This window comes from Salvelinus alpinus, chromosome 3, assembly GCF_045679555.1.
Source record: "Salvelinus alpinus chromosome 3, SLU_Salpinus.1, whole genome shotgun sequence".
Classification (NCBI taxonomy): Eukaryota; Metazoa; Chordata; class Actinopteri; order Salmoniformes; family Salmonidae; genus Salvelinus; species Salvelinus alpinus.
Genome location: NC_092088.1, coordinates 23,302,327 through 23,327,936, shown reverse-complemented (window position 1 = coordinate 23,327,936; position 25,610 = coordinate 23,302,327). Strand labels below are relative to the sequence as shown.

At 41.9% G+C, this 25,610-nt stretch overlaps 2 protein-coding genes and 1 long non-coding RNA gene across 11 annotated transcripts in view; 1 reads left to right on the top strand and 2 right to left on the bottom strand.

Annotated features, from left to right (window-relative positions):
* The window catches only part of LOC139570329 (katanin-interacting protein-like), a 29,075-nt gene extending 22,143 nt beyond the window's left edge, over positions 1 to 6,932 (bottom strand). The window contains exons 1-8 of one of the 4 annotated variants that reach the window (XM_071392126.1): positions 6,673 to 6,932; positions 6,097 to 6,195; positions 2,974 to 3,053; positions 2,414 to 2,583; positions 1,884 to 1,999; positions 1,562 to 1,663; positions 1,102 to 1,251; positions 306 to 558 (exon numbers count right to left, since the gene is read on the bottom strand). In XM_071392126.1, the coding sequence (XP_071248227.1) occupies positions 306 to 558; positions 1,102 to 1,251; positions 1,562 to 1,663; positions 1,884 to 1,999; positions 2,414 to 2,583; positions 2,974 to 3,053; positions 6,097 to 6,108 (883 nt within the window). In that variant the 5' untranslated portion in view covers positions 6,109 to 6,195; positions 6,673 to 6,932. Of the gene's footprint in view, positions 1 to 305; positions 559 to 1,101; positions 1,252 to 1,561; positions 1,664 to 1,883; positions 2,000 to 2,413; positions 2,584 to 2,973; positions 3,054 to 4,877; positions 4,920 to 6,096; positions 6,196 to 6,672 lie in introns of those variants that run through there. The other 3 variants (XM_071392125.1, XM_071392127.1, XM_071392128.1) reach the window with 3 other exon arrangements.
* A 278-nt stretch (positions 6,933 to 7,210) lies between these two features.
* Positions 7,211 to 19,870, bottom strand: dcun1d3 (defective in cullin neddylation 1 domain containing 3). 2 transcript variants are annotated; one of them, XM_071392130.1, is made up of 4 exons: positions 19,680 to 19,870; positions 18,006 to 18,091; positions 16,926 to 17,493; positions 7,211 to 9,586 (listed from the first exon to the last, which is right to left on the bottom strand). In XM_071392130.1, exons 3-4 carry the CDS (start codon positions 17,381 to 17,383, stop codon positions 9,034 to 9,036), a joined length of 1,011 nt encoding a protein of 336 aa, XP_071248231.1. In that variant the 5' UTR covers positions 17,384 to 17,493; positions 18,006 to 18,091; positions 19,680 to 19,870; the 3' UTR covers positions 7,211 to 9,033. The 2 variants fall into 2 exon arrangements, with proteins under 2 accessions (XP_071248231.1, XP_071248230.1); XM_071392129.1 differs by having other exon boundaries at positions 19,475 to 19,830.
* Positions 19,871 to 19,971: 101 nt separating this feature from the next.
* LOC139570332 (uncharacterized) lies at positions 19,972 to 25,598 on the top strand. 5 transcript variants are annotated; one of them, XR_011674054.1, is made up of 4 exons: positions 19,972 to 20,154; positions 24,572 to 24,676; positions 24,765 to 24,825; positions 25,107 to 25,598. It is a non-coding gene; the product is annotated as an uncharacterized lncRNA (long non-coding RNA). The 5 variants fall into 5 exon arrangements; XR_011674055.1 differs by adding an exon at positions 23,689 to 23,807 and having other exon boundaries at positions 20,038 to 20,154; positions 24,765 to 25,598; XR_011674053.1 differs by adding an exon at positions 20,317 to 20,401 and having other exon boundaries at positions 20,078 to 20,154; positions 24,765 to 25,598.
* The last annotated feature ends 12 nt before the right edge of the window (positions 25,599 to 25,610 follow it).

Below are 25,610 nucleotides of genomic sequence, written 5' to 3'. Positions count from 1 at the left end.
GGAGGAAACGTTTAAGAAAGGTAAAGGAATAGAGACAACCTGAAGCAAATTCCGGGCTGCATCTCAATAAAACCTCTTAACAGGCGTCTTCTACATGTCTCTTTCCCTTCAACTGCAATGACATCAAACATCTGCATGGGTAAATCCTAAGTAGGCATCCAACATATTGCTTTCACCTATCCTATCATTTAAGATCAGTGCAAATGAAGGGGGGGACAAGGAAAGGAAGCCACTATAGTTGAATGTTAAGATGCATCCCTGGCTGAATAACATGAATATATTGTCATCCGTATTGCTGGGAGTACCTTTAGGAGAGGGCCCAAAGTCCAACACCATGAGCTCTGCAGGGTCGCGAAGGCAGCCTTTGGGCCCAGTTACTTGCGGATGACTCGTGTCAGCAGATGTTTTGTTGGAGGAGGGAGGCAGGCCTAGCTCCTCCAGGCTCTCCGTGCTCTCCTCCCTCTCGATCTGCTCCTCCACCCACTCCTCGTCCGACTCTTCCCCCGCCGACCCCCTGCTGCTCCTCAGCACGCTCACCTCCAGGCTCCGTCGAAGCACCTGAGCAGCAAAAAACACCAAGGGTATGTTCAAATGAGTTGAAATGGAAATGGAAACTGGTCTTCTTATCAGACAACCACGGGCTTTTCCTCCTCAGTTTCAAAAATGTTTTCATCCCGTTTTGTGACCAAAATGAAAACTACTCAGCTCTCACCCTCACGCCACTGCACCATATGTAACACAAACAAGGTTAACACTGAGCTATAACGCAGTTTGAAGAAACGGGGCCGTTATACATTTTATGTGCCTTGATTTATATTGCTTTGAAGGGAATGTCTGCTTGGCGTAAGAGGAAATTTTAAAAAGTTGTAAATTAAGTCAGCACTCTCTGGATAGAATTCAATGATTTACTGCGACATGTAATCTGGCGAGATGGAAATGATGAAGATGGCTGTATTTCTTGCACTTTGGTAGCCTGGATCAGTGTCTTGAATACGCTACAGTATCTTAGGGAGCGAGAAGAGGAGAAAAAAGAAAGCGAGAAGAGGGAGAGAGAGAGAAGAGGGCCGAGGAGGAGGGAGAGACAAACAGTTGACCTCTCACCTTGACCTCGTCGATGTTGAGTAGGACCCGTTCGCTTTGATGTTCAGGCTCCGCCTGGCTACCTCCTCGGCCATCAGCCCTGGAGCCAAACGAACGTGACACCTTACAGGAGTCTCGCGGGGGGCTACGAGGAGAACGGGGACTCGACCGCTGGAGAGGCACAGGGTGAAGACAGAGCAGAGTGAGATGCAAATCATGCAAACTCAGGCTGACTGCTGTATTTGACATTTATAGACGCTGACACACACCATCGAAATATGCTGAAGAACAGTGCACAGCCACGCACGCATGAGCCTGGTGGGAATTATATATAATATATACCATTTAGCAGACGCTTTTATCCAAAGCCACTTACAGTCATGCGGTCATACATTTTAAGTATTGGGTGGTCCCGGGAATTGAACGTTACAAGCGCTATGCAGCTGAGCTACAAAGGACCGTTGTTCTCTTCCTACTGTACCTCCATCTCTATACTGTCGTAGGGTTCAAAGTCTTCAGAGTACCGTCTCTCTGGAGAGATCCGCAAACAGGGTCCTTGTTCTGTTCGAATATTGACCGACTTCTGCAAAGACGAAAATAGAACACTATTCAAAACACATACACTACATTCTATTCCATTTGTGACAACCCATGTCTGTGAGCGTTGATTCGTTCACTAAATCTATTCAACCACAACAGGGTTGTCGGCGTCACCCATTAGACGTAGAATGACCAGATACTATAGAAATAGAATGACTAGACATTCTCTTTCAAAAGGTGTAGACTAACTAGACTGGCGGTACCTGAACCCATTCTCTCCTCTGCACTTCTCCCGGGGCGGTGTGGCTCCTCTTGCTGCTGTTCACCTCCAGATCGTAGGTCTCCTCCTCTGCTAGCTGCAAACCCCTTCTGGAGGCATCTGGCGATGAGTCAGAGAAAGCGAGAACACAGACACTGCACATGAGCAGTCAAGTCCGCCCTCGAAGGAAGAGGAAAACCAGACACAGATGGTTCCATAACAAACAGAGGAGGGGAAAATGGCCGCTGGTTTACAACTGTCACTTATCGTCATTTGTTCAACGGCCGTGGGCATAGCATTATACTATGCTAAATGCTAACTGAGGGACGGGGTTGGTGTTCAGGGATGCCACAAACATTAGCTTAGTCATAAAGTAGTAACAAACAGGGACAGAATCTACAATAGCCTAACAAGGACGTAGTACTGTAGCAGAGATGGGTTGTAGTCTATACTCAGTTGCTGATGGGACACTGAAATAATATATTTTAGTGCTAAGTTGTTGGCGGATTTATTTTAGTCCTGCATGCTGCGTACCAGCCGTGTGTGTAGCTCTCAGAGCCGGCGGTGGCGAGGTGACAGACTTCTGGCAGGGTCTCTTGGTCTGCTTGCTAGCATTAGCGCCGTTCAAATAGATGGAGAAGCCCTGCTCCAGACGCTCTAGCTCGATCTCCTTGGGCTCTTTAGTTTTCAGTCTCTTTAAGATCCTATGGGTCAAAGGTCAACTCATCACTAGAAAATACACACATTTTCATATAAAAGAGGTTTATGAATCTACACTTGAAAATGAGATGAAAAAAACATGTTTTAAGTCTGTTTCCATGGTTTTTGTATGCATGTGAGAGAGCATTATATTATATATATGCAAGCAGGTCAAACGAGCGAAGCCTACTCCATGGAAACCAAATTGTCCTCACACAGTTTGCATGTCGGTATCACTCATACATCATTGGTGTCATTCAATCTCTCAGCACGAGGAACCAACCAAAGTCTACCCTATATGTGTGAGTATAAGCCTATTGACAGTCAGCTACTGTGTCCTCTCAGCGTAACCGGAGCTGCCTCTCCCAAAGGCCCGTGCCTGCCTCACAGTTCACCTGTTTTTGTGCTGAAGGGCGATTAAATATTCATCCAGTATCTCTTCAGCAGCCAAGCCTCCCTGACACCTCTGGTTCTCCTTCACAGATAGGTAGACAACAACAGGAAGCAGTGTCAGACAGAGAAGCCATGCGAAGACGTACAGTATCACAATACACCGGGTCATGCTGCAGTGATTATTTTGAGAAGAGGTGCAGAGTCTTGAATCAAGCTAAATCATTAACCCTGTTTATTGTCATAGCCTAGCAACCAACCTTCAAATTGAGTAAATACGACCCATGGTTGAGATGACACGTTGAAATCTTCACAAATAGTGTCGGCATAATCTTTGGTTATCGAAATGGAAATCCACAAATTCTTATTTCGGTTAAAAGTCCATACAAATGACTTCATACTCATCATTAGCATGGAGTTAATTAATAAGAGATGGGCCCTAAATTCAATTGGTTTATTGTAAGACTCATGCGTTACACAAGAAACACTAAAATACTGCAATACGTTTACTTACCATAGACATAACATTGAAAGACAAAAAGGATGTTTTGGTAGCAAGTGTAGTGTGAACTCTATAGTCATGCGCTCAGTCCACTGAAGTTGAAATGTGATGAGAAAAACAAAAACAGATAGTGTCAAATGATAAGATAACTTCAACCATTTTGAATGGGAGTATGTTTAGCATCAGACTGCATCTTTGAAATGAAGATAATGGATAGGCTATGAGGATTGTATTCTGGTTTGAGTATTGACAATAGCAAGACGTTTAATATAACCAAGCTAGCAAATTCACAGGCTCATGCAGGTTGTGAAAGGGCGATTCCACGTAGGTAGAAAATATTTTGGGTTATTTCAGATTGTTCTGTCAATTCTCACATAGAAACTTCATTGCGAGGGATGTTTGAAATGCTTTTTATATTTGTCTCACAAACCATTTTGTGCCCATTTTATACCTATACATGCCTCTTGTAAGACCTTATGATCCATGAACTGTACATGATACAGACGACCTCGTGGTCTCATTATACTCCTTATAGTGTGTTCTCAAATATGGAGTGTCTAGATTCTGAAATACACATTTTCACATTAATTTATTCAACATTATAAACATTAATAACAATATTACCCTCAAAAGTACCGCTTTGGATTTTGAGAATTTAAAGACATTGTTTGGAACAATATACCCTACGAGAACATCATATTTCCAGAGTGGGCTCTCTGCTCATTCTGAAATTATGGGAAAATTGATTAAAAAAGAACTCTGCTGGTGATTTGCAATCCTAAAGGAGGGCTGTGACTGGTTAATTTTTATTTTACCTTTATTTAACTAGGCAAGTCAGTTAATTAAGAACAAATTCTTATTTCAAATGCCTGTGGGTTAACTGCCTTGTTCAGGGGCAGAACGACAGATTTTTACCTTGTCAGCTTGGGGATTCGATCTTGCAACCTTCCGGTTACTAGTCCAATGCTCTAACCACTAGACTACCTGCTGCATTAGGTGAATGACCTAATGACCTATTAAAATTACCAGAGAGCCCACTCTGGAAATTTGACATGTTTGAAGAGTAGCCTATATTGTTCTTAACAATATGTCAAAAAATATGATAAATCTAAAAGGGCACTTTTGAGATACAGTATTACAATTTTTTATGTTGAATAAATTAATGTGATTTTTCCCCCTTCAGAATCTAGACATACTCTAAGGAGTATAACAACACCAATATGTTGTCTGTATCATGTATGGTTCACAGATTTGTGATACAAAATGTAAAAAGCATGTCGAACATTCTTCCTTCCAATGAAGTGTTGATGTAAGAATTGCCAGAACAATCAGAGATACCAAAAATATTTTCGGCCTATGCTGGCATGGAATCACCCGAAAAGGGGATGAAATCCCTAGCTCTCTTACATAAGTCTAGCAGCCAACTAGGCTTCAACATCTGCAGGAGCACTGGAGGAAGAGGGGGAAAGGTGAAGGAAGAAAAGAGAACAGCAGAATAGATGCACTATATGACTATAACCAGAATCTGGTCTTGCAGGAGATGTTGATGTGGCGAATGTCCTTTAAACCCAGGAAGCAGCGGCCATTCAACAGCTTTTCAAGCTTAACAATGTCAAAATACATTTGTTACTGACCAAATATGCTGTTTCGATTAGCAACTATCCTAATTTACTGCCGTCACGGATGGTATGTACTTCCATAAAAGGTCCAAGTAAAAAAGTTACATGCAACCGAAATAGAATGCGTCTTCGACAACTCCAATGTATTGATTGAGATGTTGTAGCAATCCGAGATCCTTTGGATGTGAGTGATTGGAGGTGCCGAAAAGGTTTTTTTTTTTTGGTTGCTTGTACATTTTTACTTAAACCTTTTTTGGAACTACATACCCGCTGTGGTGGCAACACATGACTATAGGTGGTAATCAAAACTCCATATTTGGTGCGTAATGAATGCATTTTAACATTAATAAGCTTGAAAAGCTGGTGAATGGCAAATTGAATAGCTGCTCCCTGGGCTTAAAAGGAGATTCACCATAAAGCCAGATTCTGGTTCATATATGACTATGTTATAACAGGTGCAATACTGACTTTGGCAAGTGACCATGTAGGCAATCTATTGAAAAGAGGGTTATTCGCACACCTTATGTAATACTTTTTTTAAAGAAACTCCAGCAGACTGGCATCCTTGTATGCACCAAACATCGAATCAATTGAAATCCATAAACCACATTATGGAGCGAGCATAGGCTACAAGAACGCGTGTACCCCACCCCGGCTAATATAATCATAATAAAATACCCAAAATACTAAATGTGCTCGAGTTTGTCACAACGTAGGTAATCAAATCATAAAAAAATAAATGTCGTAAAGAGGCACAGACATGACATCAACAAACCTAAAAACGTTTTATTCATCCTTTTAATATTTGTCAGGATATGCATCTCTTTTACAAGGCTCCCTCTGCCCCTGACCAAAATCCCCCACCTTAGAGGTGGGGAGTAGGCACATAAATCAAGCTTCATGGCAGTGAGACGCAAAGCCATCCCTTTTTGTAGTGGACGTCTATCCACATGACCTCAGCTACTGTGTTCTCCAATTATTTGAATATAAAATAAAACGGCACTCACCACTTTATCCATTGTGGGATCACAGACACTGGTTTTCACATAGCCCTAATTCCACATTTTGAGAGGATGTCAATCCACGATGGTTTTCTAAATTCAACTCTGTAGCAAGGAAATAGAAATGAACCGAGATTATGACCTTTTTAAGAGGACCGTCCGACAGCAATGTTGCCGCACCCGAAATATATTTTTTTCCCCGCATAAGAAAAAACTGCACGCCGCTGCTAAAATTCTGGCCCTGGCTACATTTTTGGTCATTGTTACAACGGCAGTTTTTTTGCATTTCACATACATTTCAACAATGCACTTCAGATGTTGAAGTTAGCTCACTCGGTGACTTAAGAAACATAGCTAGCTAGATAATCAGCTTTATTTGTGCAGGCTATGCAGCTAGCAAGTCGGCGCTAGCTAACGTTAGCTGATGTTGCTGGCTGCAGGAATAAACTGTGGCTAAACTAGCCAGCTAAGCTAACGAATGACTAGGCTAAGGTAGTTTACCACTCATCATTTTTATCAACTTCCTGTTTTTAGACAATATAAACTTAGATTAAATGGTTTAAATATTGTTTAAATACTCACAACCCATATATATTTACACGGGTAATTTAACGCCGTTTCTCGACATCAGATGAAGTTTCCGATTCTCATGTGTCCAATGTTGTTGATAACAGTGGATGCTGGTTACCAGGAGAAACATCCACCAATAGCGAAAGCCCCTGTGTTGGACACACCCCCTGAGGAGGAGGACCATGTTTTGTGTACACTGCCTGCCTACAGCAAATACACTACAGCAGAGCGAGAAATACTGTACTTTGCCCAGCAACCCCTACTAACCATAATAGATTATACTCTATTATGGCCATATCAGAGCTACAATTTTTGCAATTTTCTCAAACTTCACCAGGGTATCAATAAAAAGTTATATTTCTAAAGAAAAACATTTTGTTTGAAAAGTAGAAACCAGGGCAAGGAGGATCCTGGTACATATTAGAAAACAGCAGATTTGTCAGATCAGATGCCCGAGTCGTGTTCAAATGTCCTCAAAAGCCATACTGCAAACCCTCCATCAGAACAGGAAAATGACACCACCAAAACAAAATGAAACTCCCCATATGCATTTCGTGGTCCACTGTCAAAAGTTGGAACATGATTTTATTCATTATAAATCAATGCATTTTATATAAAAAGGGCAAAGGAAATGTAAACCTCACAAGGGCACCCCCTGACCACACCGGACTCAGTTGCAGACACTCAATGAGCCAAAACACCTGGTTAACAATGATCCACTGTCACAAAAGGCCTGGGCTCTGTTCCATTATAATTCAACTGTTGTGAATGGTTTAGAAGCTGCAGACATGAATGAGAGCATTACAAGCATGGTGACTAGGAGGGCCATTGTGTTTTGTGCACTTAACACAACAGTCACTAGCAGCCGACACACATTCTTGACATGCCCACAAAACTAGAGTCAATAGCTGTCCAATGGTGTAAGATTGTAGCAAACTTGGTAAGGTCTTAGCTTATTCTAACTAACAACAGAGTCCCTAAAGCAAGGGTGTCAAACTCATTCCATGGAGGGCCTAGTGCTGTGGGTTTTTGGTTTTTCCTTTCAATTAAGACCTAGACAACCAGGTGAGGGTTGTTCTTTACTAATTTGTGACCTCGATTCAATCAATCAAGTACAAGAGAGTAGCGAAAACCCATAGATACTCGGCCCTCCATGGAAGGACGGGGGGGTAGGGACAAAAGCTTTGTAATGACCTAACAACAGTCCTGAATGTAGCCCAGGTACAGTCACCTTCTGTCCTGTTCACAGATCTGAAATAACTACATATGTGCAAGCTATAACTTCAGGTAGAAGTCCACAGTCCATTGAATGGCTTGGTGGGGTGGTGGCCAATACCATATTGCTTACATGTGTTCAGTCCTTTGGGATCTGTGAACACTAAAGGGACAGGGGCTAGGGACCAACATGGAACCAAGCCCTGGTAGTTAGAATAAGCTAAAGACACTACCGCGGTCTAGAGTACTCAACTTTTTCATAAATTACACTGCAGGAGAGAAAAAAAAGGGCGTGATTATTTTGAAAGAAATCAACTTGAAATTTAAAGGACTTATTGATATATAGCTTCAACAATTTTTTTTATTTAGATAAATAGAATAAAAATAGTAACAAGGTATTTTCACTGTCACTTAACTTCAATTTTTACTTTAGGACATTATGCACACTCGAGTACGACCACGTCTTGAACAAATCTTGGTTGGCCATCACAACTACAGGCAATAGATAAGCCAAGAATATAACCCTTTAAATAGTCCACATTTCAAAATGAAAGCCAATTCATCCACACTCAAATGTTGTTCCAAAATAAAACAATTGCAATCAAGTTGATTTCACTGACCCCATAAAGATGAAGCTCAGTCTCTGGTAATAAGGAGTTATTTGAGGACAAATAGATTGTCCCAATTTCCCTTCTTAATGCAATATGAGGATTTAATAAGCCTACGTCTTTGGGTGATAGGTCCAGTCACCAGTGTTTCCAGGTCAATGCGAGCTGGAAAATGAGACTTAGGAACTGGTATGGCTTTCTGGCACCTGGTTTTTAAAGCAACCCTATATACTGAGCTTTCTTTGTGAGTTGGGAAAGATTAAAATGGACCACATGTCCAAATTATTTTTCAAAAAAAGACATTAAAAGACAAATAAAACAAATAACTTAAACAGAAGTGCTTAAAAACAATACAGTTATTAGAGCCCTTTCAATAACCAGAAATAAAGCAGGGTGCAAGGGAACCCTGTCCCACCGCAACAGAAAAGGAGCGAGAGGAATAATGGTAATGTTAATACTAATTTGTCATCCATTGATTCACAGATGTACAGTTCACTTATAGGTCAGAACCCACCAACCCCGACCTTCCTTCCTTCCCAGAATTCTATAGTCAGTGGCCCACCCAGGTCTGTGAGCCCCATCCGCTCTCTGTTTCAAGTCCGTCTGTGCTGGAGGGAGAGCCCTCGGTCTCAGTGCATCCCCTCTCCTCCTCCTCTGCCCTCTTCAACTGCTCCTCCTGTGCCTCCTTTTTCCTGCGCTCCATCTCCCACTCCACAAAGGTGTCGAAGAGGCTGGGCCAGGCCTCGTCCTCGCTGTAGTTGCTCAGGTCCGGCCCGATGGCCTGTGTGAAGTTCAGGAACATGTTCCAGGTGTCCCGCGAGATGCCCCGCACGCCCGACGGGTTCTCACCGAGGAAGTCCAGCCAGTGCTCAAGGATATCCGGCGTGTCCTGCGTGAAGACCAGGCGCCACAGAGCGATGGCGATGTCGCGCTGAAGCGAGCGCTGGCCCTCCTCGGCATCCAGGCCGAACTGGAAAGTGAAGCGGTACAGGTCCTTGAAGCTCTCCTCGCCCTGCGCCTCCAGCAGCATGCAGGTGAACCGGGAGCAGATGCCCTCCAGACTGTCCGCCTGGATCGCCCTGCATCCGTCCACAAACTCCTTCCTACAGACAGGAGGGGAGAAACAGGGCTGCATTATAGAACGCAACATAATATCAACCTTTGACTCAGGGCAATGAGCCATAGGGAGCAAAACCTGTCAGTTTCTTACATTTTTGGCAACAAAGACAACTTGGGCAATTTTAAGTAGTTAGAAGGTAAAAGTTTCCCAACTAAGCTAACTCCGATAAACATCACATGGGCCTCAACATAAAGTCAGGTAAAGTAAAAACAGAAATAACTGTGCCTTTTAAAGTCTCTGATAAAAGAGAAGCACGCTTTAGAGCACAGGGAGAGAAAGGGCAAGAAGCCCCCTTGATGAGAATGGCGCTGGAATGTATAGCGGCCGTTTTACGGGCCCCTGCTCACCCCGGGCCAGGCCTGAATCCCCGACATGCGGAAGAGAAAGAGACGGGCGATTTAGAGGCCGACGTGCGTGCACCCTGATGAAATTATGGCGGCGAGTGAATAAGCCTCCTCTACGCTCTGTTCTACTGGCGAATGTACAATCACAGGAGAACAAACTGGATGAGCTACGATCAAGACTATCCTATCAACAGGCCGGAAGAACTGTAATATCCTGTGCTTCAAGGAAACTTGGCTGATCAAGGGCATGGATAATATTATTGCTGGTTTTTCTATGCATCGGCAGGACAGAACAGCAGCGTCGGGTAAGCTCAAGGGGGGGGGGGGGGGGGGGTCTCTGTTAACTACAGCCGGTGCGCGATCTCTAATATTATGGAAGTCTCGAGGTTCTGCTCACCTGAGTTAAAATACATCATTAGCTGTAGACTATACTATTTATCAAGTGAGTTTTCATCTATCTTTCGAGGCTGTCTATTTACCACCACAAACTGATGCTAGCACTAAGACCGCACTCAACGAGCGTACAGGGCTTTAAGCAAACAAGAAAATACTCACCCAGATGGTGCTCCTAGAGCCCAGTAATTTTAATGCAGGAAAACTGAAATCGGTCTTACCTCATTTCTACCAACATGTCACCTGTGTAACCAGAGGCAAAAAAACCTCTAGATCACCTTTACTCCACACACAGAGATGCATACAAAGCTCTCTCTTAATGTTTTTTAGGCAAATCTGACCATAACTCTATCCTCCTGACTCCTGCTTACAAGCAAAAACTCAAACAGGAAGTACCAGTGACGCGCTCAATACAGAAGTGGTCCAATGAAGCAGATGCTAAACTACAGGACTGTTTCACTATTGGGTCATTCTCATGAAATCCTTAAAATACCATGGCAGTAATGATTTTAAATATAAAACATGTAATTTAGTAATATAACAAAATATCATAAAGATAAGTGTTCTCTGCCTTGCACAAAGAGTAATTTCAACATAGGAATTAATTATTTTTGTATTTTATTGCATTTTCGGCTAAAATTCTCATTACCGCAACGCGTCCAGCTGTCGGAATGTATGTTATGTTGTATGTTATGTTGTAATTTAAACAGAGTAAAATGAAAATATTCTGAAAAAAATAAATGGATGTTCTACTAGATGTTTTCAAATGACAGAAAAATTATTAACTGAATATTCATGTATAATAATGAAAAAAATATAGGAAAAATTAAGTGTCCATGACTGATGTTATCATCCTCCGCAACATTTTTGAAGGACTGTTTATACACACAGAGAGAATTTTAAATAAAGTTTGATTTTGAATGAAGCAACACATCTGCCAGTACCTTCAAGATGGCTACCAGGTACGTAGATCTCTTTATATTTCTCCAGTTAAAAGTTAAACATTCTCTTGGCAGACTGCGTACACGACAGTATTGATTATCATTACCGATACAGGTAGTTTTCCACATTTAGAAAAACGTTAGATTTAACATTTTCAATGAAAATATACTTCATTAATGTCTAATTATGTACATTGAGTAATTTGCTTAGTCATCATGTCTCTCTATTGTTAGCAAAACATGCTAGGGTTCCTCATCCTTCAGAACACCATTCTCACTTAATGCTGCAATTTAAGGCCAGTTGCAGTAGAGAGAACTTCTGTTGTTTCAGTAATGAGAATTTAATCATACAGACTATATTTTTTAAATATAATTAACTATTAATTTGAATATTATTTACTAACTGTTGATATTTTGCTTAACCTCTCTTGGGCACGTGAGACAGCCAGTGAAACTGCTGGGCACCAAATTCAAATACAGAAATACTCATTATAAAAATTCAGAAAACAAAACATATTTTACATAGGTTTAAAGATTAACTTGTGAATCCAACCACGGTGTCAGATTTTAAAAATGCTTTACGGCGAAAGCATACATTACGATTATGAGAACATAGCCCACAAGACAAATCATTACAAACAGTAGCCAGCCAGATAGAACAGTTACAATTTAGAAATAGAGATAAAATTAATCGCTTACCTTTGATGATATTCATATGGTTGCACTCAGCAGACATTCATTTACTCAATAAATGTTCCTCTTGTTCGATAAAGTCTCTTTATACCCCAAAACCTCCCCTTTGTTCGCGCGTTCTCTTCAGTAATCCACAGGCTCAAACGCAGTCAAAACAGGAAGACAAAAAAATCAAAACTGTATCCGTAAAGTTCATAGAAACATGTCAAACGATGTTTATATTCAAACCTCAGGTTGTTTTTAGCCTAAATAATCGATACTATTTCAACCGGACAATAACGTCGTCAATATAAAATGTAAACAAGAAACGCACTCTCTCGGTTGTGCGCAAGAAAAAGCTCTGTGAAACTTTAGGGTCCACTCATTCAGACTGCTCTTACTTCCTCATTTTTCAGAATACAAGACTGAAACACTTTCTAAAGACTGTTGACATCTAGTGGAAGGCATATAAACTGCAAGTTGAGTCCTAAGTCAAAGGATACTGTAATGGCATTGAATAGAAAACTACAAACCAAAAATAAACTACTTCCTGAATGGATTTCTCTCAGGTTTTCGCCTGCCAAATCAGTTCTGTTAAACTCACAGACACTATTTTAACAGTTTTGGAAACTTTAGAGTGTTTTACCAGTCTACCAGTTATAAATCTACCAGTTATATGCATATCATATCTTCTGGGCCCGAGAAACAGGCTGTTTAATTTGGGCATGTATTTCATCCAAAATTCCGAATGCTGCCCCCTACCCTAGAGAAGTTAATGTCCTGTTTAATTGCAGACAGTCAGCAAGTCACACAAATAAATCTTTAGCGAAGGCTGACAAGATTTAGAGAAAAAGTTTACACCAACCCAGAACTGTTGGAAGAGTACAGAAGGAAGGAGAGAGAGGTTAGGGGTTGGAGAGGTTACAGCAAGCATAATTAGCATATATATAGTCTATAGGAAGCCTATGCCCTCATACAGTGTCTATAGGAAGTCAATACGCTACAGTGTTAGGAAGTCTACACTTGCGCATGCACGCACACATCCACCACACACACACACGAGCGCGCTCACACACAAAATCAGTAAGCCGTTTATACTATAGGATGTCCACACACAGTCTAAGTGTAAGCCATTCAGTCCCTACTATAGGATGTGTATACACACACACACACACACTGTAAGCCATTCAGTCCGTACTGTAGCACACACACACAGTCAGTAAGTTATTCAGTCTCTACTATAGGATGACGTGTCCATAACAGTAAGATTTTTCCCATGTTTTGAGACATGCTCATTTCATGTCATGCTTCCTTTCCATTTCCAGATATCAAAAACGAAAGCAAAATTGTAAAATCAAGAAAACTGAAGATCTGACAAAAAAGCAACTTGAAAAGAAGAAAAAACAGTGGCGAGAAAACTCAAAAAAGGTATTAAGAGAAGAAAGAAACAGCTAAAAGCTGTTTTGGACATAACACCATCAAGCCAGGAAGATGATACACTTCAACAAGAAGTTGTTCAAAATCCTCAAGACACAGCCTCCCCAAGAGAACAGACTTTCTCACATCAGCAGATAAATAAATGTCCCTGCCGTCAACTCAACTCCTAAAAGAAGAGAGACATCTCTACAGACACCAGGACCAATGACGATCTACCCCAAAGGAATCACCAAAAAAGAGGAACAGAAGAAAGAAATCACTATCAAAATGGAGGTCAAAGTTGCTCTACACAGAAGAGAAGCTGCTGGAGAGGACCAAAGAGATGGTCAACCTAAAGAAAAGACTGAAAAGACTTGAGATTATGGCCAAGAGGAAGCAGGTAATTGTCAACATAGAAGGCAGAGAGGTCCAGAAGAAAACTACAAAGAGAAGTCATCAGAGAACATTACCCAATAACAGCCAGAGAAGACTAATGCACAAACTTGTCAGCCGCTTCCCTTCATCAAGATGAAGTCTCCACTGTAATAAATGGGAAATCCAGAGAAATTCTGAAAAATGGCCAGATATTTCGTAAGAGAGCCTTAACGGACACTATGGCACATCTTCATAGAAGATTTCTGTCTGAGAACCCAAGGCACAACCTTTCCAAGGCTCAATTCTTTAAACTTGAGCCATTTTGGATTGGCCAGCGAAGAGTCACAGACAGAGAAACACGTGCTTGCAAAACACATGAAAACTTTGGCTTGAAGATAAAGGAGCTGCACCAGCTTGGGGTCATAGAAACATCATCCCCAAGGGACACTGTACAGGCCAGTGTGTGTAGTGACGATATAATGTGCTGTTCTAATGTTTTTGTATGTGTTGTTTTTATGTGTTCTCTGTTTTTAGCCTATGTATGTTATGTACTGTTGAAGCACTGCAAAATTAAATTGATTGAACTTGAAACCATTATTGTGCCAATATTATCTCATTTATCTTCTACATTAAATTTGATGTTTTTAACCATACCTCAGTCTTAGTGTACTTATTATCATTACCGAAATCAACAACCTTATTTCCGAAACATATGTATCATTACCGCAACAGGTGTTCATTTTATGTTAATTTAATGAAAGGAAAAATAGTAGTTTGCTTTTAAACGCAGGCTTGCCACTCAGTCTTGCCACATAATTTTGAAAATATGTCAGGTTTAAATGAAATATCAAAAATATTAGGTTGTAGATTGCAGAAATAAAAATGTTAATTAAAAAATATCTATTATTTCAGAGTTTCAAGTAACTGTGCATGACTTAATAATCCATTAAAAAAAAATCTGAAAATGTATTAACTTTACTAATGGTCTTGACGTTTTCAGACCATTGCGGTAATGAGATTTTTAAGGACTTGTTTTGGAAAATATGTTTAAAAAGGTCTTAAATTGTCAGTAAATGTTTTTAAATTAATGCTCACAAACACGTCAAATGCCTAAAAAGGACATTTGTTGATGCAAGTCTTTTTTAAAGATTTCATGTTTGAAATCTTTGAAACCAAGATTGTGAGAATCACACTATTACAGTCTGGAATATGTTCCGGGACTCATCCGATGGCATTGAGGAGTTAACCACATCAGTCACCAGCTTCATTAATAAGTGCATCGACGACTTTGTCCCAAAAGTGACCGTACGTACATACCCCAACCAGAAGCCATGGATTACAGGCAACATCCACACTAAGCTAACAGCTAGAGCTGCCACTTTCAAGGAGCGAGACACTAACCCGGATGCTCATAAGAAATTCCGCTACGCCCTACGAAGAACCATCAAACAGGCAAAGCGTCAATACAGGACTAAGATTGAATCCTACTACACTGGACGACTGTGTGATCACGCTCTCCGTAGCCAACCTTTAAACAGGCTAACATTCACAAGGCCGCAGGATTACCAGGGCACTGTCAGAGCATGCGATGACCAGCTGGCAAATTTCTTCACTGACATTTTCAACCTCTGCCTGACCCAGTCCGTAATACCTACATGTTTCAAGCAGACCACTGATCGTGGACTACAGGAAACAAAGGGCTAAGCACGCCCCCATTCACATTGACGGGGTTGTAGTGGGTCGAGATTCCAAAGACACCAACACATTCGTGAAGAGAGCACAACAATGCCTCTTCCCCCTCAGGAGGCTGAAAAGATTTGGCATTGTCTCTCAGATCCCGAAAAAAAGTTATAGAGCTACATATTGAGAGCATCTTGACTGGCTGCATCACCGCTTTTCATGGGAACTGCTTAGCATCCAACCACAAGGCGCTACAGAGGTTAGTGCGTACGGCCAAGTATATCATTGGGGCCGAGGTCCCTGCCATCCAGGACCTCTATACCAGGCGGTGTCAGAGGATGGACCTCAAATTTGTCAAAGACTCCAGCCACCCAAGTCATAGACTGCTCTCTGCTACCGCACGGCAAGCGGCACTGATGCACCAAGTCTGGAACCAACAGGACCCTTAACATCTTTTACCCCCAAGCCATAAGACTGCTAAATAGTTTAATAGTTAGCCTGGTTATCTGCATTGACCATTTTTGCACTAACTCTTGACTCATCACATACACTGCTGCTACTCTTTACAATCTGTCACTTTATTCCGAGTTATACGTACATATCTATCTCAATTACTTCGTACCCCTGCACGTCGACTTGGTACTGGTACCCCTTGTATATAGCCATGTTATCATTGTGTTTCTATTATTTCTCTATCTTCTTTCTCTCTGCATTGTTGGGAAGGGCCTGTAAATGAGCATTTCACTGTTAGTCCACACCTGTTGTTTACGAAGCATGTGACGAATAACATCGGATTTGACTAACTTAACCACATCCTGTCACATTGTTCTCCTGTCACTTCAGCATGAGTCCCTGGCCAGATATGTACCCTAATATACATTGCTTTTCCACCCCCTTTTATACAGCAGACATGAAATCAGACTTGGTGTGAACAGCAAAGCAACAGTAAACCTTTCAAGTTTCTGGCTCTAGGTAGCTCAGATGAGAACATTCGTTAATAGGTCAAATGATGGTAATAGGTACAATCTTCAGACTAGGTACAAGATTACATGAAAATTGAGAATACAAAATCATCTGAGCAATAGACAATCAGAGAAAGACACTCTGTCTAATCCCTACTCATTACAGAGTGCAGTGTCAGAGCCTGATTCGATTTCCTGTGTGCCCCCTACCTGTCAGCTAGCAAGTGAGCTGCAGAGCTGCTAAAAGCTGAGAGTAGTGGGGGTGGGGTGGCCAGCCAGACCAATGTTAAATGAAACACTGCACAGTGAGAGGGGAAGCTAGCCTAAAACATACAGTGCAGGGCAGCAGTAGCCATTTTAGAAATTGAATCAGCCATGCTAATCAATATTACAGGCTAATATGGTCTCTTTTGGACCAATAAATGACTTGAGGAATCTTCTCAGAACATGTTTTCTGAATATCAGGCTAAAACACATTGATGAAGCATCATCTGTCTCATCCTTACTCCTTCCGATCTCATCCCCAACCCGTCTCTCACCTTGTAAACTTGCACATGGTGGCCGCCTGGAACTTCCAGGCGAGGACCAGCACGCGGAACTCGGCGGGGTCCACGCACAGGTCGTTGCAGAACCTCTCCATGCCCTCCTCCAAGATGTCATCCTCATGCGGGTCCTTGTAGCAGCAGAAGAGCTCCTCGATGCGCAGCAAGGACGGCCCCTCCCTATCCGCCACCGAGCGGTCCTCCTTCCTCAGGTCCGCCAGCATGGCCGACGCAGGGATCACTGTGGTCTCCACGGTAACCTCCATGGCGGTCTTGGTGCCGTTGAACATGTGCTCACCGGAGGCCTTTCTGCACACAGTGCCAGGCTCCTCTTTGTGCCCTCCTCCCCCGCCGCCACCTTTCTTGTGGTGGGACTTGGACCCCTGCTCCTTGTCGCCACTCTTGCTGCCGAGCGAGGACGATGGGTTCTTACACTTGGTGACGCACTGGCCCATGTCTCTCTCTCTGGTCCTCTCGGTCTGTCCTCCCCTCCTTCAGGCCCCGTCTGCCCCACCAAGACGCCTCTGCTCTGCCCTGGTGAGACGTCTCAACATGCCCTTGGGCCCTGGACCAGAGGAGGAGTCAAGCACAGTCACACAGGGTCAACAACAACAGTGACAATGAGTCACTGAATCAACAAACCCGTTAGTCACAAAGGGTCAAAAGCCACAACACTGAGGTAATAATTACTAGAGAAGACAACTGCTAAATGCTAAAATAAGAAAATCATATGAAGACCATACAAGTAGGATACATCACCAATGGAAAAGGGTGAAGTGTCTGGCAGTTTTAAGCCTGGCCCAGTTACCATAGAAGCTTTGAAGCTGGTACTGTACCATGTAGAGGAGGGTTCATATCAAACTAGAGGGCTGAATAACTACTTATAGAGAAGAGCCTAATACAGCATGGGTTACCATATAACTGACTAAAATACTAAAACCACAAGATACAACCACCAAATAAAACACTAAAATGTAAATGTAAGTTGTCTGGATCATACATACTACTAGCCTGCACAATACGCTACTTGCTCAGTGATAGCTAAGAAATGGGTTGGTTCTGATAATAAGTACTTACAGACACTTCCTCAGAATGCCTTTATCACTCTAGATGAAGGTGTCATCTTTTTCTGCTCCATCGTGGTGACCTTAACATCAGCAATGCTGAAAGACACACAGCATCTTGTCACCATAAGCATAATGTGATACAGGGGTATCGTTCGCCCACATGTAGATTCAGTGTATGAACTTGCTGTGAATTTGTAATTTCAGATTGAGAAAGCAGTCATTTAATACATGCATTTCCACAGCAGGGTAGCCTTGTGTCAAGGATGAACTACTTTTAATTGAAAACAGCCAGCGGTGTAAAGCACTTAAGTAAAAATACTTGAAAGTACTACTTTAGTTTTTGGGGTATCTGGCCTCTGACCTGGCGGACTCACTAAACACATGCTTCATTTGTAAATTCTGTTTGAGTGTTGGAGCATGTCCCTGGCTATTGGTAAATAAAAAAAATCTAAGTAATGGTGCCACCTGGTTTGCTTAATATGAGGAATTTGAAAAGAAAGGTATACTTTTACTTTTGAAACGTAAGTATATTTTAGCAATTACATTTACTTATGATACTTAAGTATGTGTAAAACCAAATACTTTTACTCAAGAAGTATTTTACTGGCCGACTTTCACTTTTGAGTCATTTTCTATTAATTAAGGTACCTTTACTCAAGTATGCCATTTAGGTACTTTTTTCACCACTGAAAGCAGGAAACTATAGAGATAAATATGCCTAGCCCTTTCCTTTGTTAGAGACCTTTTAATTACGTAGGCCTACATTTGAAATATTCTGTTACTCAATGAGGAATTCATGATGGCTTCCAGCTGTTGCAAGATTCATAAGCCAAATACTGTACTACCGTTCTTGTTCAACTAGTTGGTGTTTTATTTTGTGCCTGTCTTTCATGATTTGATTAAACACTTAGCAACAAGCGAAAAGCCCCTGATCACATTTATTGAAACTATTCATGAGGAATGAAACTTCCGTGGACATGTACAGGCAAAACACCTCCTGGAAAGCCTGCAGTGCTTTCAACCACGTTCACCTCATTCTAATATGATATACTTTATTGTTGTAGTTAGCTGACTAGGAACACATCGGCATGTATATACTGTGGGGAATATCTAGCTATTTAGTTAGTAACCCATTTATCAAAATAACACTGCCAACAATTATCTTTAAACTTGGTAGCTAGCTCAGCTGTGCAGTTCTAGTTTGCATCTGAACGTTGGCTAACATACCTGTTTCTTTGTTTGACCAGCGAACATGGTAACCTAATCAACTTGACTGTCTAACAACTACAGCAGCTAAGTTCCCTGTTAATAATATAGCCTCGTCTGTGGCTGGTTACACTTCGCCATCATCATACTTAGCTACCGACTTGCTAGCTAGCACGTCATCATGTAGCTAGCTAGTTATCTGTAAAGTTAGCAATCTAGTATGCCATAAAAATATAAACTGTTTTAAAACACATACAGGATAAGTAACGTTACCTCTTAAAAATAGTTGATTGTCGAGAAAATCACGTACGCCACTCCAATAACATCAGTAAAACAAATAGCGAACTTAGGACACAACGACACAATCAGCCCCACTTAGCTAAAAAGCTAGTCAGCAAAGCTAATGCTAGTAGGAAGCTAGTCAGCACCATAAACAAAAACGAGCGTTTAAGTTGGCTTTTGTCTGATAAGAACGCACCTGGTTTGCAAACAACCGCCCTAGACGACTGTCTTTTACTTTAATTGACTAGTAAAAAAAAAAGTCGGATGAACAGTACGAAAGGCATAGAGTTTCTTTGTGTTTCCCTTTTAGTCATTGAGTGGATTTTCCCTGCATCACTTCCTCCCAACAGAGCACCAGTTAGATAGCTAGCAACTATACCATCCACTGATCTGTATGGATAAGGTCCCCTGTTTAGATTTAGTTCAAAATTGTAGTAGCTGGCAACCTGACTAATACAGTTAAAACCCAACGAACATGAATTAACATAATATTTGGTGAAATCGTCTTTGGGGTTGAACTTGAAGGGCTTTGAAAAGTGAATGAAAAATGGACTATTTAATTGTTTCGCAGCGACTTTGCAACACTAATTGCTGCGAACACACCTCTCAAATACGTCAATTTAATCGTCATTTCGATGCGACATGTTGTCAAAAAGCTAACAGCACAGCAGGTAGGTCAAGTAATAATTGCCATATAATACTACTATTCGATAAGTCAGCATGGTGTTATTGCAATGTAAACATACAGCGTTAGATATTCCTACCCTAGACTTTCGTATTAAATGAACGATAAGCGTGTCATAAACAGGTACTTTGTCTTGTTACCCTGCTAGCTCACGTTAGCCCATATTCATAGGTGTGACGCACAGACCCCATTATGCCGCGTTCAAATCAACTGGGAACTCGGAAAAATACGAGGTAAATCATCACGTCATTGAACTTCAAGTCGGAATGTCGGAGTTCTAGAAAGATGGATGACTGTTCAAATCGATTTTTTCCAGTCGGGACCTCGTATTTTCCAGATGTTTTGAACGCACTGAAGTTGGACATTTCGGAGTTCCGAACCCCCAGTTGTTTTGAACATGGCATTAGATAACTAACTCAGCTATATATGCCGCGTTCAAAACAACTAGGAATTTGAAAATCTCTGACTTAAGTGCGTTCAAGACAATTAGGAATTTGGGGAAATAAAAGCGTCTATTGGGAAAATAATTTAACGGTCATCCAACTAGGAATTCCAAGTTGGAAACTGGCGTCTTTCTAGAGCTCACTAAGTCAATATTTGACCAAATTTTATTCCAAATTCCTAGAAAAGTACACTTTTCAACATTAATCAGCTCATTATAAATCTAATTTTATTGGTCACATACACATGGTTAGCAGATGTTATTGCGAGTGTAGCGAAATGCTTGTGCTTCTAGTTCCGACAGTGCAGCAATATCTAACAAGTAATCTAACAATTCCACAACAACTACCTAATACACACAAATCTAAGTAAAGGAATGGAATAGGAATATACACTGCTCAAAAAAATAAAGGGAACACTTAAACAACACAATGTAACTCCAAGTCAATCACACTTCTGTGAAATCAAACTGTCCACTTAGGAAACAACACTGATTGACAATAAATTTCACATGCTGTTGTGCAAATGGAATAGACAAAAGGTGGAAATTATAGGCAATTAGCAAGACACCCCCAAAAAAGGAGTGATTCTGCAAGTGGTGACCACAGACCACTTCTCAGTTCCTATGCTTCCTGGCTGATGTTTTGGTCACTTTTGAATGCTGGCGGTGCTCTCACTCTAGTGGTAGCATGAGACGGAGTCTACAACCCACACAAGTGGCTCAGGTAGTGCAGTTCATCCAGGATGGCACATCAATGCGAGCTGTGGTAAAAAGGTTTGCTGTGTCTGTCAGCGTAGTGTCCAGAGCATGGAGGCGCTACCAGGAGACAGGCCAGTACATCAGGAGACGTGGAGGAGGCCGTAGGAGGGCAACAACCCAGCAGCAGGACCGCTACCTCCGCCTTTGTGCAAGGAGGTGCACTGCCAGCGCCCTGCAAAATGACCTCCAGCAGGCCACAAATGTGCATGTGTCTGCTCAAACGGTCAGAAACAGACTCCATGAGGGTGGTATGAGGGCCCGACGTCCACAGGTGGGGGTTGTGCTTACAGCCCAACACCGTGCAGGACGTTTGGCATTTGCCAGAGAACACCAAGATTGGCAAATTCGCCACTGGCGCCCTGTGCTCTTCACAGATGATAGCAGGTTCACACTGAGCACATGAGCACATGTGACAGACGTGACAGAGTCTGGAGACGCCGTGGAGAACGTTCTGCTGTCTGCAACATCCTCCAGCATGACCGGTTTGGCGATGGGTCAGTCATGGTGTGGGGTGGCATTTCTTTGTGGGGCCGCACAGCCCTCCATGAGCTCGCCAGAGGTAGCCTGACTGCCATTAGGTACCGAGATGAGATCCTCAGACCCCTTGTGAGACCATATGCTGACACATGCACATTTGTGGCCTGCTGGAGGTCATTTTGCAGGGCTCTGGCAGTGCACCTCTTTGCACAAAGGCGGAGGTAGCGGTCCTGCTGCTGGGTTGTTGCCCTCCTACGGCCTCCTCCACGTCTCCTGATGTACTGGCCTGTCTCCTGGTAGCGCCTCCATGCTCTGGACACTACGCTGACAGACACAGCAAACCTTTTTGCCACAGCTCGCATTGATGTGCTATCCTGGATGAACTGCACTACCTGAGCCACTTGTGTGGGTTGTAGACTCCGTCTCATGCTACCACTAGAGTGAGAGCACCGCCAGCATTCAAAAGTGACCAAAACATCAGCCAGGAAGCATAGGAACTGAGAAGTGGTCTGTGGTCACCACCTGCAGAATCACTCCTTTTTTGGGGGTGTCTTGCTAATTGCCTATAATTTCCACCTTTTGTCTATTCCATTTGCACAACAGCATGTGAAATGTATTGTCAATCAGTGTTGCTTCCTAAGTGGACAGTTTGATTTCACAGAAGTGTGATTGACTTGGAGTTACATTGTGTTGTTTAAGTGTTCCCTATATTTTTGAGCAGTGTATAAATATATGGATGAGCAATGACCTAGTGGCATAGGCAAGATGGGATAAAATACAGTATATACATATGAGATGAGTAATGCAAGATATGTAAACATTATTAAAGTGACTAGTGATCCATTTATTAAAGAGGCCAATGATTTCAAGTCTGTATGTAGGCAGCAGCCTCTCTGTGTTAGTGATGGCTGTTTAACAGTCTGATGGCCTTGAGATAGAAGCTATTTTTCAGGTCCCAGCTTTGATGCACCTGTACTGACCTCGCCTTCTGGATGGTAGTGGGGTGAACAGGCAGTGGCTCGGGTGGTTGTTGTCCTTGATGATCTTTTTGGCCTTCCTGTGACAACGAGTGCTGTAGGTGTCCTGGAGAGTAGGTAGTTTGCCCCCGGTGATGCGCTGTGCAGACCGCACCACCCTCTGGAAAGCCCTGCGGTTGGGGACGGTGCAGTTGCCGTACCAGGCGATGATGTAGCCCGACAGGATGCTCTCAATTGTGCATCTGTAAAAGTTTGTGGGGGTTTTAGGTGACAAGCCACATTTCTTCAGCCTCCTGAGTTGAATGGTGCTTTCAAGACAACTGGGAACTCTGAAAAATACCAGGTCAAATCATGACGTCAGTGATCTTCAGGTCGGAAAGTCGGAGCTCTAGAAAGAGGCCAGAGTTCCCGAGTTGGAATTAATACTTGGATGACCATTCAAACCGATTTTTCATAGTCGGAGCTTGTTTTTTTCAGAGTTCCCAGTTGTCTTGAACACACTGAAGTCGGAGATTCCGAGTTCCCGGCTGTTTTGAACGCTGCATAATTCTAGCCTACATAAGACAGCTTCTACATGTATTGCTTGCTGTTTGGGATTCTGTATATGCACTTTGTGACATCTGCTGATGTTAAAAGCTCTTTATAAATAAATTTGATTGGATTTTTAACCAGTCACCGGGGAAGGGTCGTCACTAGTTACCACAGCCACAAAAATCATAAACTATAAATTTATAAATTTATCTTCTTAAAATGTGATTTTAAACCTAACCATAACCTTGACCACACTGCTAACCTTAAGCCTAACGCTAACCTTAAATTAAGACCAAAAAGCTCATTTTTGTTTTCATACATTTTTACGTTATAGCCTATGTTTAAGACGTGGATGTCGATTATGGCAGCCCCCGCACCTCTCTGATTCGGAAGGTTGGGTTAAATGCGGAAGACGCATTTCAGTTGAATGCATTAAGTTGTACAACTGACTAGGTATCCCCCTTTCCCTTTCCTTTCCCTTACTTTGTATTTGTGGAAACCAGTGAAGGGCTGTAGTTGTAGAAGAAGCAAGTAGCTATTTAGTCCACTGAAGTATAATTAAGCAGTAAGGCCAGAGGAGGTGTGGTATATGGCCTATATACCATGGCTAAGAGCTGTTCTTATGCGCAACACAGAGCGCCTGGATACAGCCCTTAGCCGTGGTATATTGGCCATACATCACAAACCCCCGAGGTGCCTTATTGCTATTATGAACTGGTTACCAACGGAATTAGAGTAGTAAAAATAAATGTTTTGTCATACCCGTGGCATACGGTTTGATATACCACGGCTGTCAGTTTTTATAAGAACTATCTAGTCTCTGCTATTATTACTAAATTTCAGATGTTATATCTCCACCTAGTGGTTTATTGAAACATGCATGTACATGTATTATTTACCCACATGTCCAGCAGTAAACCTACCTCTGTTTAAGTAATCATTCAAAGCAATGTAATGGAATCTTTACTTTCACCAACCGCCGTATATATTCTAAATGTATATGTTTTCACCTATTAAATTATGTTTGATCACAGATTATATCAATTCAAACGGGGCCCCCAGTCTTTTGCCGTACTCTGGATCCTTTGGTTGAGTCTGGTGTTAATTATATAGGGCAAGTTACTCCTTGCATATATTTTTTCTATTCCCTGCTTTGTATTGTTTTTAGACCAAATGACGACAGCCACAAGTAATCTGGTCCTGTCACTGTATATTAGGGTATTTCGGATCGCCTGGGGCGCAGTCCACACTCCCACAAGACACTGAGCGACAGAAGGTACATTGTCCAGGAGGCCCAGACCCTCTTCAGACAGAACCAACAGGTAAAAAGACAGACCCTATGTTTGTCTGTGTAGCTCGGTATCATCTTTATCTGTTTGATTAATCTGTTGCTCTGTGTATCCCTTTCAGTTGACAGATCAGGAATCAATAAAGAAGTGCTTAGCAGAATGTGAGGCAAGGATAGAAATTGGTGAGTGTCAAGAAAAGCCTGGTTGACATTTTCAAATTCTTTCATTTAGTAATAATCTCTGGACAAATCAGACACGTTTTAGAGTTCACACTTAAATGCTTTGGTGTGAGAATCTGAGTGATGTTTTTCCCCACTAAGTTTCGCAGGTCTTTATTACAGAAGACTTGTAAGTGACAGACATCTAAACCAGAAGAAATGTTTATATATCTCAGGCAATATTGTGTGATTTCACTATTATTTAATGTAATGGTTTTATTTCGGTTCCATACCCTTCGTTGCAGATCTACCTGCTTATAATGGGACTGGCAACCCAGAAAGGCAGGAAGCTGAAAGCACAGCAACGCATGAGGAAGCAGGCCAAGCCAGTTTACTTAGTCACATGAGGACAGCTGATACAACAGCTGATACTAGATGAACTCTATATTCTTGTGAAGGTTTTATGTTACCAAGGACAGGAGGGGAGTTACTGACTGATCTCAGGAGTTGAGTTGAAAATCCATCTTATATATTGGAGGAAAATAGTCATTAATTTCCATTGTTCATCACGCAAATCAATGTTCATCAAGCACATTGCATTGTAAACTGCACTGTAGCATCCAATCCATGATGTCTGCAACAGTACACTGTACCAAGTATATTTATGCATGTGATTCCTGACAAGAGCTGCTATGTGGATCTCAGCATTGTCTGTCCTGTAAGATAAGTAGCCATAAAGATTTATGATACTATTTTGAATATATTTATCATTTCAATAAATTGAGATTTGAAAAGCACCACTCCTCTGC

What these genes read in the sequence shown, in the direction of transcription:
- dcun1d3 (XM_071392130.1), bottom strand. Translation starts at nt 17,383, where the DNA reads ATGGGCCAGTGCGTCACCAAGTGTAAGAACCCATCGTCCTCGCTCGGC. An exon ending in ACCATGTGCAAGTTTACAAG is followed by an intron (nt 9,587 to 16,925) that starts GTGAGAGACGGG and finishes TCCTGTCTGTAG; the next exon opens with GAAGGAGTTTGTGGACGGAT.